General features: G+C 37.6%; 1 protein-coding gene across 4 annotated transcripts in view; it reads right to left on the reverse strand.

Moving 5' to 3' along the window:
* Window positions 1-957: 957 nt before the first annotated feature.
* The window catches only part of hdac11 (histone deacetylase 11), a 46,155-nt gene continuing 31,818 nt past the window's right edge, over window positions 958-15,294 (reverse strand). For all 4 annotated transcript variants that reach the window (XM_053484505.1, XM_053484504.1, XM_053484503.1 and 1 more), the window contains 3 exons: window positions 13,092-13,188; window positions 3,933-4,111; window positions 958-2,414 (listed from right to left, as the gene is read on the reverse strand). In XM_053484505.1, the coding sequence (XP_053340480.1) occupies window positions 2,175-2,414; window positions 3,933-4,111; window positions 13,092-13,188 (516 nt within the window). In that variant the 3' untranslated portion in view covers window positions 958-2,174. The remainder of the gene's footprint in view (window positions 2,415-3,932; window positions 4,112-13,091; window positions 13,189-15,294) is intronic.

Below are 15,294 nucleotides of genomic sequence, written 5' to 3' on the forward strand. Positions count from 1 at the left end.
TAGTTTAGATCATGTGTGTGCTTTTCTGTTTATATCCAAATGGCCTTGTGTAATCCGAATATTACTTAAGTCAATGTGTAAATTATAATGACTTTTTTCCTTTTTACTATTTTAATGAGGATCTAGAACATTAAAATAGTAAAAAAAAATTACCCATTGTTTTATATAAGTCATATTAAGATTACACAAGGCCACAAGGCAATATATTTCATATGTGTATATATTTCTCCCCATCTGACCTTGAATTCACATGCACACACTACAGTCTCATCCAGTTGTGTTTTAACTAGGTAGAGGAATTCCTAATATGGAAATAAACATTAAGAATTCCTCCATCTGGTTAAAACGCAACAGGATGAGGCTGAAGTGTGTGCATGTGAATTCAGGGTCAGAAAATATATAAAATCTTTCCCCACTGTAACTGCATACCATTAATGACGTCTTTTAAAGTGAGCCAGCAGGGAACATGTTCAAACGGACGTTTGAGCAAGTGTGTAATTTTATATCACACGTTTGTGTTGTATAAATGACCTCACACATATTTCTGGGCTGAATCAATACCTTTTTAAAGATAGCCTATGACATCATCTAAACGTCTGCTTGCTGTTTGCACATCCAAAAAAAAAGCTACTTCAGAACAGTTCAGTGGTCTCAAGCATTGTGCAATGTGGAACACCTGGGAAAAAATAAAGTGAATAAATGTGCACCCAAATCACATCAAGAATTAACACCAAGGAGACAAAATCTTTGTGTGCAGAACTGATGATAAATAGTACTTGTATCATTAATCACGCTCTCCAAAACTGAAGAGGGGTTTCTAACAATGAAGAAGGCACTTTTGGAAGTCGCATTCTAATAGAGAAGGAGCTACATAAATCATGTGTACAGCTCACACAAGCACAGCCATAATCATGTGATTAGAGTTGATTTATTTGTCCTGTTCTCACACAGAAAAACCAAAATGCCAGTTAAAAAAAAATAAATGAAGAACGCATATAATATTGTGGCACTTTTGTTAGGCACCACAACATGTAGTGTGGATATACAGTACAGTAAGAGGGTACAATTACACACACACAAACCCACCCACACACACACACGCGCACCTTCATAGACTTTCAAAAAGATCAGATTACAATCCCATAAGAAGATTATACAGTAAGTGCAGGAGTCAGTTTAAAGCGTAGTCATGTCAATAAGGTACACATCAAAATCCAAAAAGATTGCATTAATGTGCATTATAAAGTAGTAATGATGACACATTTAGTGTCTTGGAACATACTTATTAGAACTGACAATCTCACCCCAGCAGCCAAACCCAAACCCACCAGACACAGCTAGACTTGGAAGGAAGATCTTGTTATTAACATTAACATGTGAGTGTTTTGACAACATAAATCACATCTAGTCAGAAGATGACTTGCACATCCCACACTATTATTATTATTATTATTATTATTACTTTTTTTTTCCAATGGATTGCGGATCACTAAGGAGGAGTGATTTCTAATTTACATTCTCTCACTCTCGGATATCTTAAAGTAGATGCTGAGTCAGCAGGATGCAAAGGCTTGCTGCAGGGCATAGAGAGGGGGTTACTCGTTCATGAAAATCACCTTTAAATGAAGTCTGCTGAAACAATGGAAGTGGGGGAGAGGGCAGGCAATCCTCCTAGAAAGCACATTCAGTTGGTTAGTACCACAAAGAAGCCAATAAATTTGCTGCTTAACTCTCTAAGGATGTTCCTGCTCGATTGTGCTGGACCTGGGAGCTGCGGAATTGGCATTATTTATGGCTCTATACTCATTTAGAACAGTACAGAAATGTAATAAGAGTAACAAAATTTGTTCCAAAATGACTTCCGGTAATGTTACAGAAGAAATCCGTAATTACTCTGGCTTTTGTTATCCTTTAAAATAAAATTGTGCAAATAAGCATTGCATAAAGTACAAATGTAAAGAATTTAAACTCATCCAAAAGGTTTAATTCATTGTTAAAGTACCAGAGGTTAAAGTAGGCTAGGACAATAAAAAGAAATATACATTTTCCCCTCTGAACAATAAAATGTTCCCTACACCTCATCAGGATTACATGCTCCTGTTAGTTAATGAAAATAGGGACAGTGCTGCTAATCTAAAACAAACGGGCCAGAAAAAAAACAAATCTAACCAAAATTAGATGGCATTAAAAGTTGCCCCTGCTGACACAGACTTGCTCATCATGACTGGCACCATCGACTGTCCCGCCTCTTCCGGCACCTCTCCACTAATCAGATGTTGTCTGTGCAGGTTCAGGATTGAGTCTGCGATGATACGCGCCGTCTTCTTCTGGTAGCCGCCTGATGTCACCATGAGAATGGGGATCCCTCTCCTTCGTGCTGCGCTAAACACGATCTCATCTCTTTTTACAATGCCCTGGAAGTGGAGGGACAACACTGCATTTAGTGCTATATTGCCTGTGATAACATTAACTAATCATTACTATTATAAACAAATAGTATTATTATACTAACAGAATAATTACTATTATAAAACTCTTCCTGAGCTTTTTGGGTAATAAAACACACCGGCGTGTGTCGTTGCAGTAAAATAATCAATGGTAAATTGGTGTGATGCCACTCAACTTTCCAATAACAACAACTCTGTAGTGTATTTACACTGATCAGCCAATAGCTTATGACCGCCTGCCTAATATTGAGTAGGTCCCCCCTTTGCCACTAAAACAGTAATTCACTGTGTTCTGAAACCTTTCTTTCGGAACCAGCCTTAAACTTTTCCTCAATTGAATCTACAGTATCTTTTTTATTGGATCAGACTACACAGACAGCTTTGTGCATCAGTGAGCCTTGGCCACACATGACACTGTCGCAAGTTCACCGGTTTTACTTTCTTGAAGAACTTTGACCACTACAGACAGGGAACATCCCAATGTACAGTAGCTGCAGTTTTAGAGTCGCTTTGACCCAGTCCTCTAGCAAATCACAATTTGGCTCTTCTCACAGTAGATACATTTTCAATATTTTGTGGCAATGACAGCTGGAAGTGGGTGAGATATATGAGCCAGGAAGTGAACCTTTTTTCCTTTAGTTGATGTGTTGAAAGCAGAAACAATGTGAAAGTATAAGGATTTAAGTGACTTTGACAAGAGCCAAATTGTGAGGACTGGGTCAGACCAACTCAAAAACTGTAGGTCTTGGGGGATGTTCCTGGTCTGCAGTGGTCAGGACATACCAAAAGTGATCCAAGAAAAGAAAACTGGTGAACTGGTGAACTGTGATCTTTCCGTTAGGGGAGATGGCTGGTCAAATTGATGAAATGGTTAATGCTGGTTGGGATAGAAAGGTGTCAGAACATACAGCGCATCACTGTTATGGTGGCAAAAAAGGGATCTACTCAATATTAGTCAGGTGATCATAATGTTATGGCTGATCGGTGCATTTCTCTAAAATCACAGCCAGAGTTTTACCAAATATGAAATATTTATTATTAACTATATTATTGATGTTTTTTGAATTAAGACAATTGAGGAAGCATGTGTAAAGACTGTCTTGATGATGCTGATGATTTGTTACTGAAAACCCTTTGCCTTTGGTACTTTTTGCTGAGGTTTTTTTTTTAAGTTCACTTCATGTATTCAATTTTTGTCGGGTTGAATTGAACAAAGCACATTTTGTATAAAACAGCTTCTTATGCAGAAATTCAAAAATCAAATTCAATATTGCTTCTATATTTATATCCAACACAATACTTTATCTGCAAAATAAACCTAATATTACACCTGGTTACGTAACCCAATACTAAAAAACCCAATAATAGTCTAAATAGAAAACCTAATAGATCTGGTTTTGTAAAATCATCTTGGCATACAGCTAGGTTATTGTAAAACCTCGTGTCAAATATCTAGTTGTCTATGTCACTGGGTTACGTACGTACCTGAGGCGAAATTGCCAGGCCTCCTAGAGGATCACCGTCCAAAATATCCGTGCCGGCATTGTAGACAATTATGTCAGGTCTGACCTCATTCAATGTCCCCTCACAGTGGAGCTCCACCTTCTGGAGATACTCATTGTCTTCTGTGCCCCAGTCCAGCTCCACTTTCCTCTTAATTGCCCCTATACACAAATGAGAGGTCGGATTAGTCTTTCATCTCAGTTTTTCAGCTTCATTCTCACAATAATTTAATTCTGCTCCATTTCAGCAGAAGCTGTAGCCAGTGAGGCAACAAAGCTACATCCCACACCTAAAAAAAAAATCTATATACAGTACAGCAATAATATATATATGGTTAAACAGGGTCACAAATATACATACAGCACACTGAATACACAGAAAAAAGTTCAACCACATTTAGCTTTGCTCCCAGGACCACTTCTGGAAGATGGCTGTGCCTTTAGGTTAAACACTCCATAGATAACCACCGGGTTATTTAGTACATTCAGGTCATCAGCTGACTTTATTGCTACATAATGTTGCTGAGCCTAGAACTGACCAACTGAAGCAACCCCAGATCAACATTCCCCCAGAGGCTTGTACAGTGGCCCCAAAGCATGATGGGTGCATCACTTCATGTGCTTTCCTTCTTACACTGATGAACATATTATCGCATCTGAATTTATTAGACCACATGACCATTTTAATTTATTTTATTATATTAACTTTTTATTTTATTTTTAGACTCACTATCAAGTGGTTTTCTTAAAACCACACAGCTCTTAAGTCGCAATCCTATGCGTTCTTGTCACCTTGTGTGTGGAAATGCTCTTACTTTCACTGTTATAGCTGCGATTTCTAAATTTTTTGTTGTTGTTGTTTTTAATGCAACTTCTATTGTTTAAATGATCTCCAATCATGGGAATTGATCATTTTTTTCCTGGACACATTTTTTTTCTGTTAACAGTTTTTTTAATGCAACAGGTTAACAGGTTTTATTAATGCATTGAATGGCTATTAACCCTATGCCAATAATGTTAGCAGACTTTACTTTGCCCTTCTAAAACATGGCAACGCAGGATAATCATTTGTGACAATGTTACGTTCAAAGTAAATTCTAAAATGAATGCTCAGCTGTTCTCAAATCCAGTATTGTTACACTTGCCCAGATCTCCCTAATGGGAATTATTCACCTGCATCCTGACTGCTCACGATAATGTTAATTGACATCAGTTACAGACTAATTTAATTACGGCATATTAACAGAGCAGTGTTCCAAGAGTGACATTAGTGCGTTCCCATCCAAAATTAGTAGATTAAATGAGTGTAATGACCTGAGGTGGCAGAAGAACACAAATTCAATATGCAAGTAAAAGTACAAGTACTTGCCTAAAAATGTTCTCCACTTCAAGCAGAAGTACTACTTCAATTTTTTTACTCAAGTTGAAGTACTAAGTACATGCTCTAAAATGTACTTTAAAAACAAAAGGACATGTACTCCGCAAAGAAACAGATTTTTTTCTGGATACCTACCTATTACTGATAAAACAGCATTTTAAAAACACGTTAATGCTAATGATAACACAAATGTGCAAAACATTAATTAACCTAATAGTGGGTAGCATTATTAGCCTAACTAGCTAGTTGCTACTAATGCTACCCTTCATAAGTCTAAGGTAGTAGTTGATAAAAATTAAACACAGACTGCACACAGAGTACAATATGGCTAAAGGACATGACAACAGACAACAGTCTTATGCAAAAGTTTGGGCACCCCTTAATAAATAATAGATGTTAACACAGTCTCTCTTGGAAATGGAAAAAATGCACAATATTTTCAGCAAAAACATTGATGCATAGTTACTTTTTATGTCATAAATTGAACAAAGATACAAAATAAAAACATTATTGGGGCACTGTGCAAAAGTTTGGGCACCGTACATAATCAGTACTTAGTAACACCTCCTCTGGCAGATATCACAGCTTGTAAACGCTTTCTTTAGCCAGCTATAAGTTTTTGAATTCTTGTCCTTGGGATTTTTCCCCATTCTTCCTTGCAAAAGGCTTCTAGTTCTGTAATATTCTGCGGTCATCTTGCATGCACAAGATGCTCTTTTAAGATCTACCCACAAATTTTCAATGATGTTTAAATCAGGGGACTGTGATGGCCATTCCAAAACCTTCAGCTTGCATCTCTAGAGGTATTCCATAATGGATTTCGAGGCATGTTTAGGATTTTTGTCCTCTTGTAGAAGCCATCCTCTTTTCAGCTTCAGCTTTTTTACCGATGTTGTGATGTTTGCTTCCAGAATTTGCTGGTATTAAGTGGAATCCATTCTTCCTTTCACCCAACACAACCCCAAAGCATGATGGATCCACCACCATGCATAATAGTTGGCAAGGTGTTCTTTTCATTCTTTTTAAAGTATGAAATGCTGCTTCTTTTTTTCTCCAAACATGCCTTTGCTGATTGTGGCCAAAAACTTCTATTTTAACTTCATCAGGCAACAGCACTTATTTCCAAGACGCATCAGGGTTCTGTAGATGTTTTGTTGCATACTGTACTTCTAACGTTGGATTTTATGATGGAGATGCAGGTAAGGTTTTCTTCTGCTGAGACTTTTCCATGAAGGTCTTGTGGAACGGTGCACCACCACTCCTGAGTCTGCTTAATCTTCTTGCAGGTTTTTTGCAGTCAAATGAGAGTTTTGATTTGTCTTTCTGACCAGCATATGAGCAGTTTTCTCCGAGAGTTCATGGACTTACAGATCTCATCTTGACCTCCACAGTTCCCCTAAACTGCCATCTCTTAATTACATTTCTTACTGTGAAAACTGCAAGCTGACAACGCTTTGCTATTTTCTTGTGGCCTTCTCTCTTGTGGGCATCAATAACTTTCATTTTTAGAGTCTTACACAGCTGCTTAGAGGAACCCAGGGTCGTTGAGTGTCCGCAAGTGTGTGCACAAGGTTTGAAGAGTCAAAGTATTTGTAAAGCTTTGAACTTAGTATTAACTAATGACAGCTGTTACCATGCATCAGATCTAACGAGCTGATTAAGGTCTAAAACCCTGTAAAAAGAATCTGAGACTCTGGAACTCTTAGGGTGCTCAAACTTTTGCACAGTGCCATAATACTGTTTTAATTTTTGTTAAATTTATGGCATAAGAAGTAACTATGCATCAATGTAGGCTGAAAATATTGTGCATTTTTTCCATATTTAAAAAAAGACAGTGTTAACATCTTTTAAATAAAAAAAAAAAATCACCAAAATCTGTGATTTATCACGGGGTCCCCAAACTTTTGCATAAGGCTGTAAGCAATATACTTGTTGGCATGAAACACAAATCAAATGCATAAGATTTCACAACATTGTTGCTCAGTGCAGTATACGGTATTAGCTAGATGGCTTTTACCCTTAAATTGACACGTGTGCCCTTTTGAAAAGTAAAAAAAAAAAAAAAGGAGTTAAAGAATTCACAGCCCAGAGACCAAATGGGTGGACGTAATTCCCCATTTAACCATCAATTATTTTAATGCTTTAACCGATCTGCACTTTCATAATGACCTGTCAGTCACATGATGTGAGCAACAGCATAAATGCTTAGATTTAGAAAATCAATGCACTTTTATGTGATCATCAGCCAAAACGCACGTCTGTATTTGAAATTTAGTGGGCAAAAGTACAGGTGTAATTAAAATGTATACATACACAAAAGAATACAGTAACAAAATTAAACTGGCAGTTAAACAGCCCCAAATAACGATGTTACCACCACAATGGATAACAGTTATTTTTGGTTTGAATGGTGCAACTTTACTCCTTTAAAAAATATTTTGGTCAAAACATCCCTAAAGAAATCTGATCATTGTCCATGTGGTCAAGATCTCAGTTTTGGAGCAGGTTGACAAAATGGTACTCTATCAAACAAGATAGAGACAACCCAAATTCCAATGGAAAATGGTAATTAAAAGCAAAAGCTTTATTGAAAATATTACATCAGCACATTGTTTGATGTTTTACCATGTAAATTTATATATTTATTCATTTTAATATGCACTTATTTAAATCTAATAACTGCAACATTCCTTGCAGTATGTAAAAAAAATCTCCTTACCAGTATGAAACTATTTCTGTTAACACTTAAAGCATTTTGGCACTGTTAGACACCAGTTGGTCAAGGTTAGCTAGTGGGATTTAAACCCATTCTTCCATTATGCAGGTCTGCAGCTGCACAGTTGTATGGGGGCTTCATTAGCGTCTTTGGTGCGTCATAATGCACCACAGTCTCAATTGGACAGTGGTCAGGACTGCAGGCAGGACAATCTAACACCTGTACTCTGTGTCTACACAGCCATGATGTATAATCTGAAGAGACTCCGGTTTGGCATTGTGCTGCTGGAAAATACATGGATATCTTTGGGAAAAGATGTCATTTTGAAGGCAGCATATGCTCCAAAATCTCAGAGATTTGCAATTTATGCATGCAACAGGCACTGACACACCCCCATACTATGACTGATGCTGGCTTTTGGACTTTACCCTAATAACAGCTTGCATGGTCATTTTCCTCTCTGGCCCAGAGTACACGATGGCTGTTTTGTTGTTTCCAAAAACTATTTCAAATTTTGACTTGTTGGACCATAAAACACATTTCCAGCATGCCACTGTTTATCTCAGATGAAACTGAGCCCAGAAAAGGTTTTGGCACTTTTGGATGTTATTGATGTTTGGCCTTAAATGGCAAAGTGGAAGCCATACATCAATAATGTCCATTTGTCACTGTATTTGTAAAAAACAGTTTTAATGGACAAAGGTTTGAAAATAGATCAAAGTGCACATCAGTACATAATCTAAGTTCACTTGCATTCAGAAGTGGTTTTGGCCCTGCCCTTTTCTCATTAAAATTTGACTGGTTTTCTTGAATTCATCTATGATATTGCGCACCGTTTTGAGTACAAAGCCCAAAACCCCTAAAATTTTTCTTTAAAGAAAATTATCCTTAAAGTATTGTATAATTCTCTGGCGCATATCTTTAGGCAAATCGGTGAGTGTCGATCCATCCTTGCTCTAGGAGGGCTATACTCTGTAGAGTATACCGTACCATACTATATCATAATTGGTTAACACCATTTGTTTCTCATCACCTAGTCACATCGTTATTAGTCCTAAATTTGTCCCAACTTTTTTAGAGGATGTTGCAGCTACCAGATTTTAATTCAGTATATATTTTCAACATTGTATTCAATTCAAATACAACACAAATAATGTGTTGTAGACTTTTTATACAGTACAAGGTGAAGAAACATTACTGATGGCTCCTTTTTTGTTTTTATTGCCAAATTCCATTGTGTACTTTTTCTAAAATTCAGGTTGTATTTTAGTTTGAACTGATTTTGGAATTTGTAGTTGCCTATACCCTGCTGCCCACTAAATTAGAGCCCCTACAGTTTTAACTGCTCAACAGAAGACTCTATTACCAACACCCGTTATCTGGCAATCTTCCACTGTACAGACCACTTAAACTGTATGTACAGTATATTCAAATACTGATCATAGACTTCAGTTTAGCATTTAACAGGATCCTTCTTCGGAAATTAATTGGAAAGTTGAGCTTGCTGTGCCTGAACTCCCTCTGCATCAGAATCCTTGACATCAGGACTGGGAGACCTCAGTCAGTTTGGATCATGAACAGCATCTCCAGCACCACCACACTGAGCACTGGGATCTCACCAGGGCAGGGTCCTCAGCCCACTGGTATTCGCTCTGCTGACTCATGACTGGGCAGCAACATACAATTCGAACCACATCATTAATTTGATAATGACAGTTGCTGTGGGTCTCATCAGAAAGAACAATGAGTTGGCATACAGTAAGAGGATGCAGAAGCCAATAGGCTGGTGCAAAGCCAACAACCTGTCTCAGGATGTGGACAGGACTACGACTGCTTTCACACTAGGCATGACTGATTCATACTGTGCCTGAGCAAGATTGCTCCCTGCTCCCCTCTCCCCACTGAGCTCTTACATTAATAAAATTATTCTGCACCCAAATATACATATATATTTACACTTAAAAAAAGAAGGTGCCAATAAACACAAAGTGAAGAAGAGTGCAAGGACATCAAACTTTGTACTATGCCTATTTTTATCAGTGTTACAGGAAAAAAGTCAAGAGTGACTCTTTCGCATGCCTTTCTACTTGTAGTTTGGAAGATAAGACTGGCACCTGGTAAGCATACACAAATATTGAAGGGGATTTTATATTTGAGCATTGCTCGAGTATGTCCTAGTGTGCTTGAGACCATCTTGTCATGTAGACTCAAGGGTTGTACACTAATAAGGATAAGTTCATAGTACACAAATGTACCATTCTGATGTTTCATACAGCACCATGGTCTCTTCCAAGAGACATTTCTGACTTGTGTAAATCTACCATTCTCTTTTTCAGATCTGCACTGAGGTCCTTGTGAGTTGGTTAATCCTATGAGTGCTGTCAAACAATCACTTTTCACAAGTTCAAGACTTGGATTTGGTCAATTACAACAGTCCTGACATTTCAGGACTTTCAATGGTACTGAATTAATAATTTAGGAATATGTATTGTCACAGCGTGCACCTGTGATGGGTGTGCACCTCAATCAGTTTTTGATCGCTCCCTTTCTGCAGGTGCGTGAAGGGGTTGGGGCAGCTGGAAGCACCACGGATGCGGCACAATCAGTGCTAATGAATCGCAGGCTTCTGCCTGCCTTATACAGTAAAAGCAGGGTGGGAAGTGTAGCTCGTGGTCTGGTCGAGTCTGGTCTGTCTGATATTACACTGAAGATCTGCGGAGCATACTGTAGTGTGTGGCGGACGCTTCAAAGTGGAAGAGTGGCATGGCGCCCCAGGGACTTTAGAGAAAACGAAACTGAAATGAACGCTGCACAAGCTCCCACGGCACTCCTGCACAGAGCCAGCCTTCGGGATCCTGCCCTCGAAGAGGAACAGGTTGCTACAGTATGCATCCATGTTAAGGCACCTGTTCCCAGCTGGGAAAGCTGCCCAGCCGTCAAGATGGACTTCCGCCTAAGGATGCACCCAGTGGAGAGCTGTAAGGGGCTGGCTGGCCAGGTTAGCCAGAAAAAGAGTGCCCCATGGGCATCTGCTGCCCACATGGGCCCACTCTGTTATCGCTTACCAGTCTGTGCCCCATGCCAGTTGGGCACTGACGGCAGACCTGCACATGCACACACCTCCATCACATGCTTTCCTTCCCTTCCTTTCCATCCTTCCTCCATAAACCCTTTTTCTTTTCCAATTTTTTCTAAATAAATTAATCCTATTTCCCCATAAGCTTGCCATGTGTCCGTGTTAGTGGTGCCACCCATGTGTCAAACCCATTACAGTATGTATAAATATTTTTGACAATAGAAAATCAAAAGATTTATCTTGTGCTCCATATTCTTAAAGTTTTCATCTATTTAAGGTGTACATTGCACCATCACTTTACCCCAGAAAAATAAAAAAAAACTTTTTAAAGAAATCATTGGGAACCCAATATTACTACGACATTTGTGTACATAATACAGTAGGTGTTGTTTTTACCTGCTTCGCTTAATTCTCAAGTCTTAATTCTTAAGTCCACTTGTTATACAACAAGTGGATGTGCCAGTTATTTTTTTTTATACAGTACGTTTTGCTCAGATGGCCAATGAGTGACAGGAAATTTATATTGATACAAATTAAGAAGAGATTACCTGGAATACTGGGGCATCCAAAATTAAGCACTGTGTAATGGCATGGAGACAAAGCACTTTTAGATACTTTTAAGACATAATTAACCTCTTTGCTTTTCAGTGCAGATGAAAACATGTGTGGAAAAATTTTCTCGTAAGGCCCCTTTTATTTAAATGCAGCATAATGTCACCGAAGGAAAATGTCTCGAAAAAAAACAAGGAAACACTAAGCCAAAACACACCTTATCTTGGGAACCCAGACTGCATTTGCTAATGAATATGTAGGATTGACAGACACATTCATTCATATATTCATATAATAGGGCTTTTGTTTAGAAAATAAAGACTAGAAATGTTGAAAAAGAAACCACGCATTTAGTGAAACTGACAGTCTGGAGTTTGTCGAGAAAAATATGGAACGTTGCTTATATATTTGCAAAATGCCACTCAGCTCTAGTACAGAGCTACACTGTATTAGTGACACAGTAGAGCTAATACACATTAGGGTGTAAATGCCACCAAGTGGAACCAAGCGCAAGTGATTCTAGAGCCTTGCATTTGAATACTGGATATGAGGCAAAAATACCAGAATGCAGGGCTATTACAAGCAGTCATACATCTACACATTGATTAACACCTAGGGGCAAAATTAAGAAACCAAGTCATGGGAGTAAAGTGAAGAACCTGAAAGTATCCCATACAGTATGAACACAGGGAGAACTCCACGAGCACTGTAACCTACAGTATATTCATGATGAAACCACGAGTTGTTAGGTGACAGCGCGAAAACTGTTGAGTCTCAGTTAACTTCAGCAAGTAATGATTTAATTAGTACAATCCTATATACGAGGGTTGTTCAAGTCAAACCAGGCATTGTGATTGCACAAACAAATAGAACACACTTATAAGTGTAAAAACTACTACTATTTATTTTTCTACACAGTATAATCCCCTGCTTCACCAATGCACTTATTCCAGCATTTGACTAGTACCTGGATACCATCAAGGTAGAAAGTTCTCTCAGTACACCGTCACCATGATCGAATTGCCTGCTTTACATCTCGAACGCTGGCCTCCCAGGAACTCCTTTAACAGTCCAAAATTGTGGAAATGGTTTAGTGCAGGGCTAAGACTGTAGGGGGGATGTGGTGATAACGTTTAGCCGAGTTGCTGTAAGAGGCAAGTGGTGCTGGTGAATGTACAGTTCCTATAGACAGGTGCGTTTTTTTTACAAGGTGTTAATAAGGTATCCATCAGTTTTAAGCATCAGGCTGTCTTTAAAAAACATTTGCTAGGTTACTATTATTGTGCTTTTTACCATTTACCCCTTTTTAGTTTTTTACTTTACACAGTAAAACATATTGTACTGCATTTACAGTAAATGTACATAGGCTATGTAATAGAAAATATTATGTGATTTTAATATTGAAGCTTTGAACACATACTTTTGGCATATCCATCTCCGGGGTAAATGTGCCGATTGTAGACGTCCATTATGTAAACCCGTCTGTCATCCAAGAAATCCCTTTCATGTCCATTTCCCTGGGAAAAAAAAAAAGAGGAAGCGAAATACATAAAGGCTCAAAATGGGAAAAAAAGAAGATATTTCAGTAAAGAACACACTGAAATTATATATTTTTTTAAAACACGTATTCACGTCTGTTTTTCCATCTTTTACCCAATTGCTTCTACAAAGCACTAAATAAGGGCTATCCACTTAAATTTCGATGCACTAGAAATAAGCATTCATACAAAAAAAATGTTTGCTTTAGATTTAGAACACAACAAGAGCATCCTTCACTATTTACTTTAACAGGAACATATTTATGCAGTTATCTTCTAGGCCAATTAGATCAGACAAATAGGTTTAATTATGTTCACATAAAACATCAGAATGGGAGGGGGGGTGATTTCGGGGTCTTGCATGGTGGTTGTTAAGTATTTTAGAAAGGTTTTTACACATTAAAACATGTCAAAGCAGCTTAAAAGGGTTAAAAAAAACAACCTAATTTTTATTGAGCAACAGTTCTATTGATAGAAAACCCTTGTTGATAAGAGTGAACCAGTCACAGTAGATTACAAGTCCTGGTGATCTTTTTCCCTTAAACTTAAACCAGTTTATATAAATTTGTGCCCATTAAATTCTTGTTCTGGCTGATGGCAAATGGAACCTGCAGTTGTAGCTCATCTAACTCAATGCTCATTGTTTTGTTCATGTTGTTCTGCTCACCACTGATGTCCTTCCTGTTAGATTAAATCTGTCTGGCCACTGTCCTCTGACCTCTCTTATCACGATGGAATTGATACATACACTAAAGCACACTTCAATTATTCAATTAATTCAAACAGATGATTTTAAATAAATTACTTACATAGGATTTAAAAAGGCAGTACTGTAAGTCCTGGTTTTTCATGTTAAAAGGCCAACTCATCTTTAGCAACTCGGTTGCTGTTGTATTATGTTTAGCGTTATATGCTGTTGTGCATGTTACACAACACTGTGTAAAAGTCATGCCTTATTTTTCCTCATCTTGCTCCCAGAGAGTTAGACTTTCTTTTTATATGCTGTATATTTTTAAGGAATAGTTCTTCAGGCTACCTGGAGGACTTTCTTGGCTCTCATTTTCAGTCCAGTCCTTATACCTGACCAGTTTCAGAGAAACAATTTTGTTTGTTAAGCCACACGGTGACCTATAAATCATTCAAGCATGCAAAAATCTAACTTAAGGCATTTACCAGTGGAAAACGGGTGTAGATACTGTAATGACAGATGATCAGGCTGGTGACTAGAATACTGGTGATGCTGATCAGATGAGAGGGGAAATGAGGCTGCTGATGAGGTTGTTACATAAACAACCAATTTTTAAACAGTCTTTAATATAATCTGCATGATTTAATTTAACTTAATAAAAAAGAAAAAAAAATTAATCATTAACTCAAAATATAAACAAACACTAATTTAAAAACAACAAATTATTCACAAATTTTCCATAGATTTCCAGCTATGCCACCTTTCACCTTTCACAACAAATAATGTTGTGTAAATAAATAAATTGCACGAGTCCATATCATGATTTTATTTTAATTAGATTAATTGTGCAAGCACTACATACAGCCATGGTCCAACATTACTAACATGAAACAAAATTCCTTTCCTGATTCCTTCCAAAAAAAAAAAAAAAAAAAAAAGCCTTGCCTTTGATACCAAAAGTCCTAATGAAGCTTGTATAATCTGGGGCTATGATGTATGAGCAGACATTGCAGGCCACTTTGCCATGAGAGGTCTGTGCCACTAGGACAGATTTTAATTACTTTGTGCTCTTTGATGTACTGTATAAACTGCCAACACTGTAGGAAAAAACTCATTCATTAACACAGAAATGTATGCAGGCCTGCTTCACAAGTCAGAGCAAAACCTCAGGTGTGTTAAGAAGTTCCTTTTATAGGGACATTTTCAGTTATCATTACTGTACAGTGATATACATTTTGCGAATGCTTCTCTCTCTAGACTAATTAATCCACAAATAAACAAACAATTAAAAAAATATATAATATACATAATTTATTATGGCATTTGGCAGACACCCTTATCCAGAGTGACTTACATTTTTATCTCATTATAAATCTAAACAGTGGATGCTTAAGGGC

Source organism: Clarias gariepinus, chromosome 23, assembly GCF_024256425.1.
Source record: "Clarias gariepinus isolate MV-2021 ecotype Netherlands chromosome 23, CGAR_prim_01v2, whole genome shotgun sequence".
Classification (NCBI taxonomy): Eukaryota; Metazoa; Chordata; class Actinopteri; order Siluriformes; family Clariidae; genus Clarias; species Clarias gariepinus.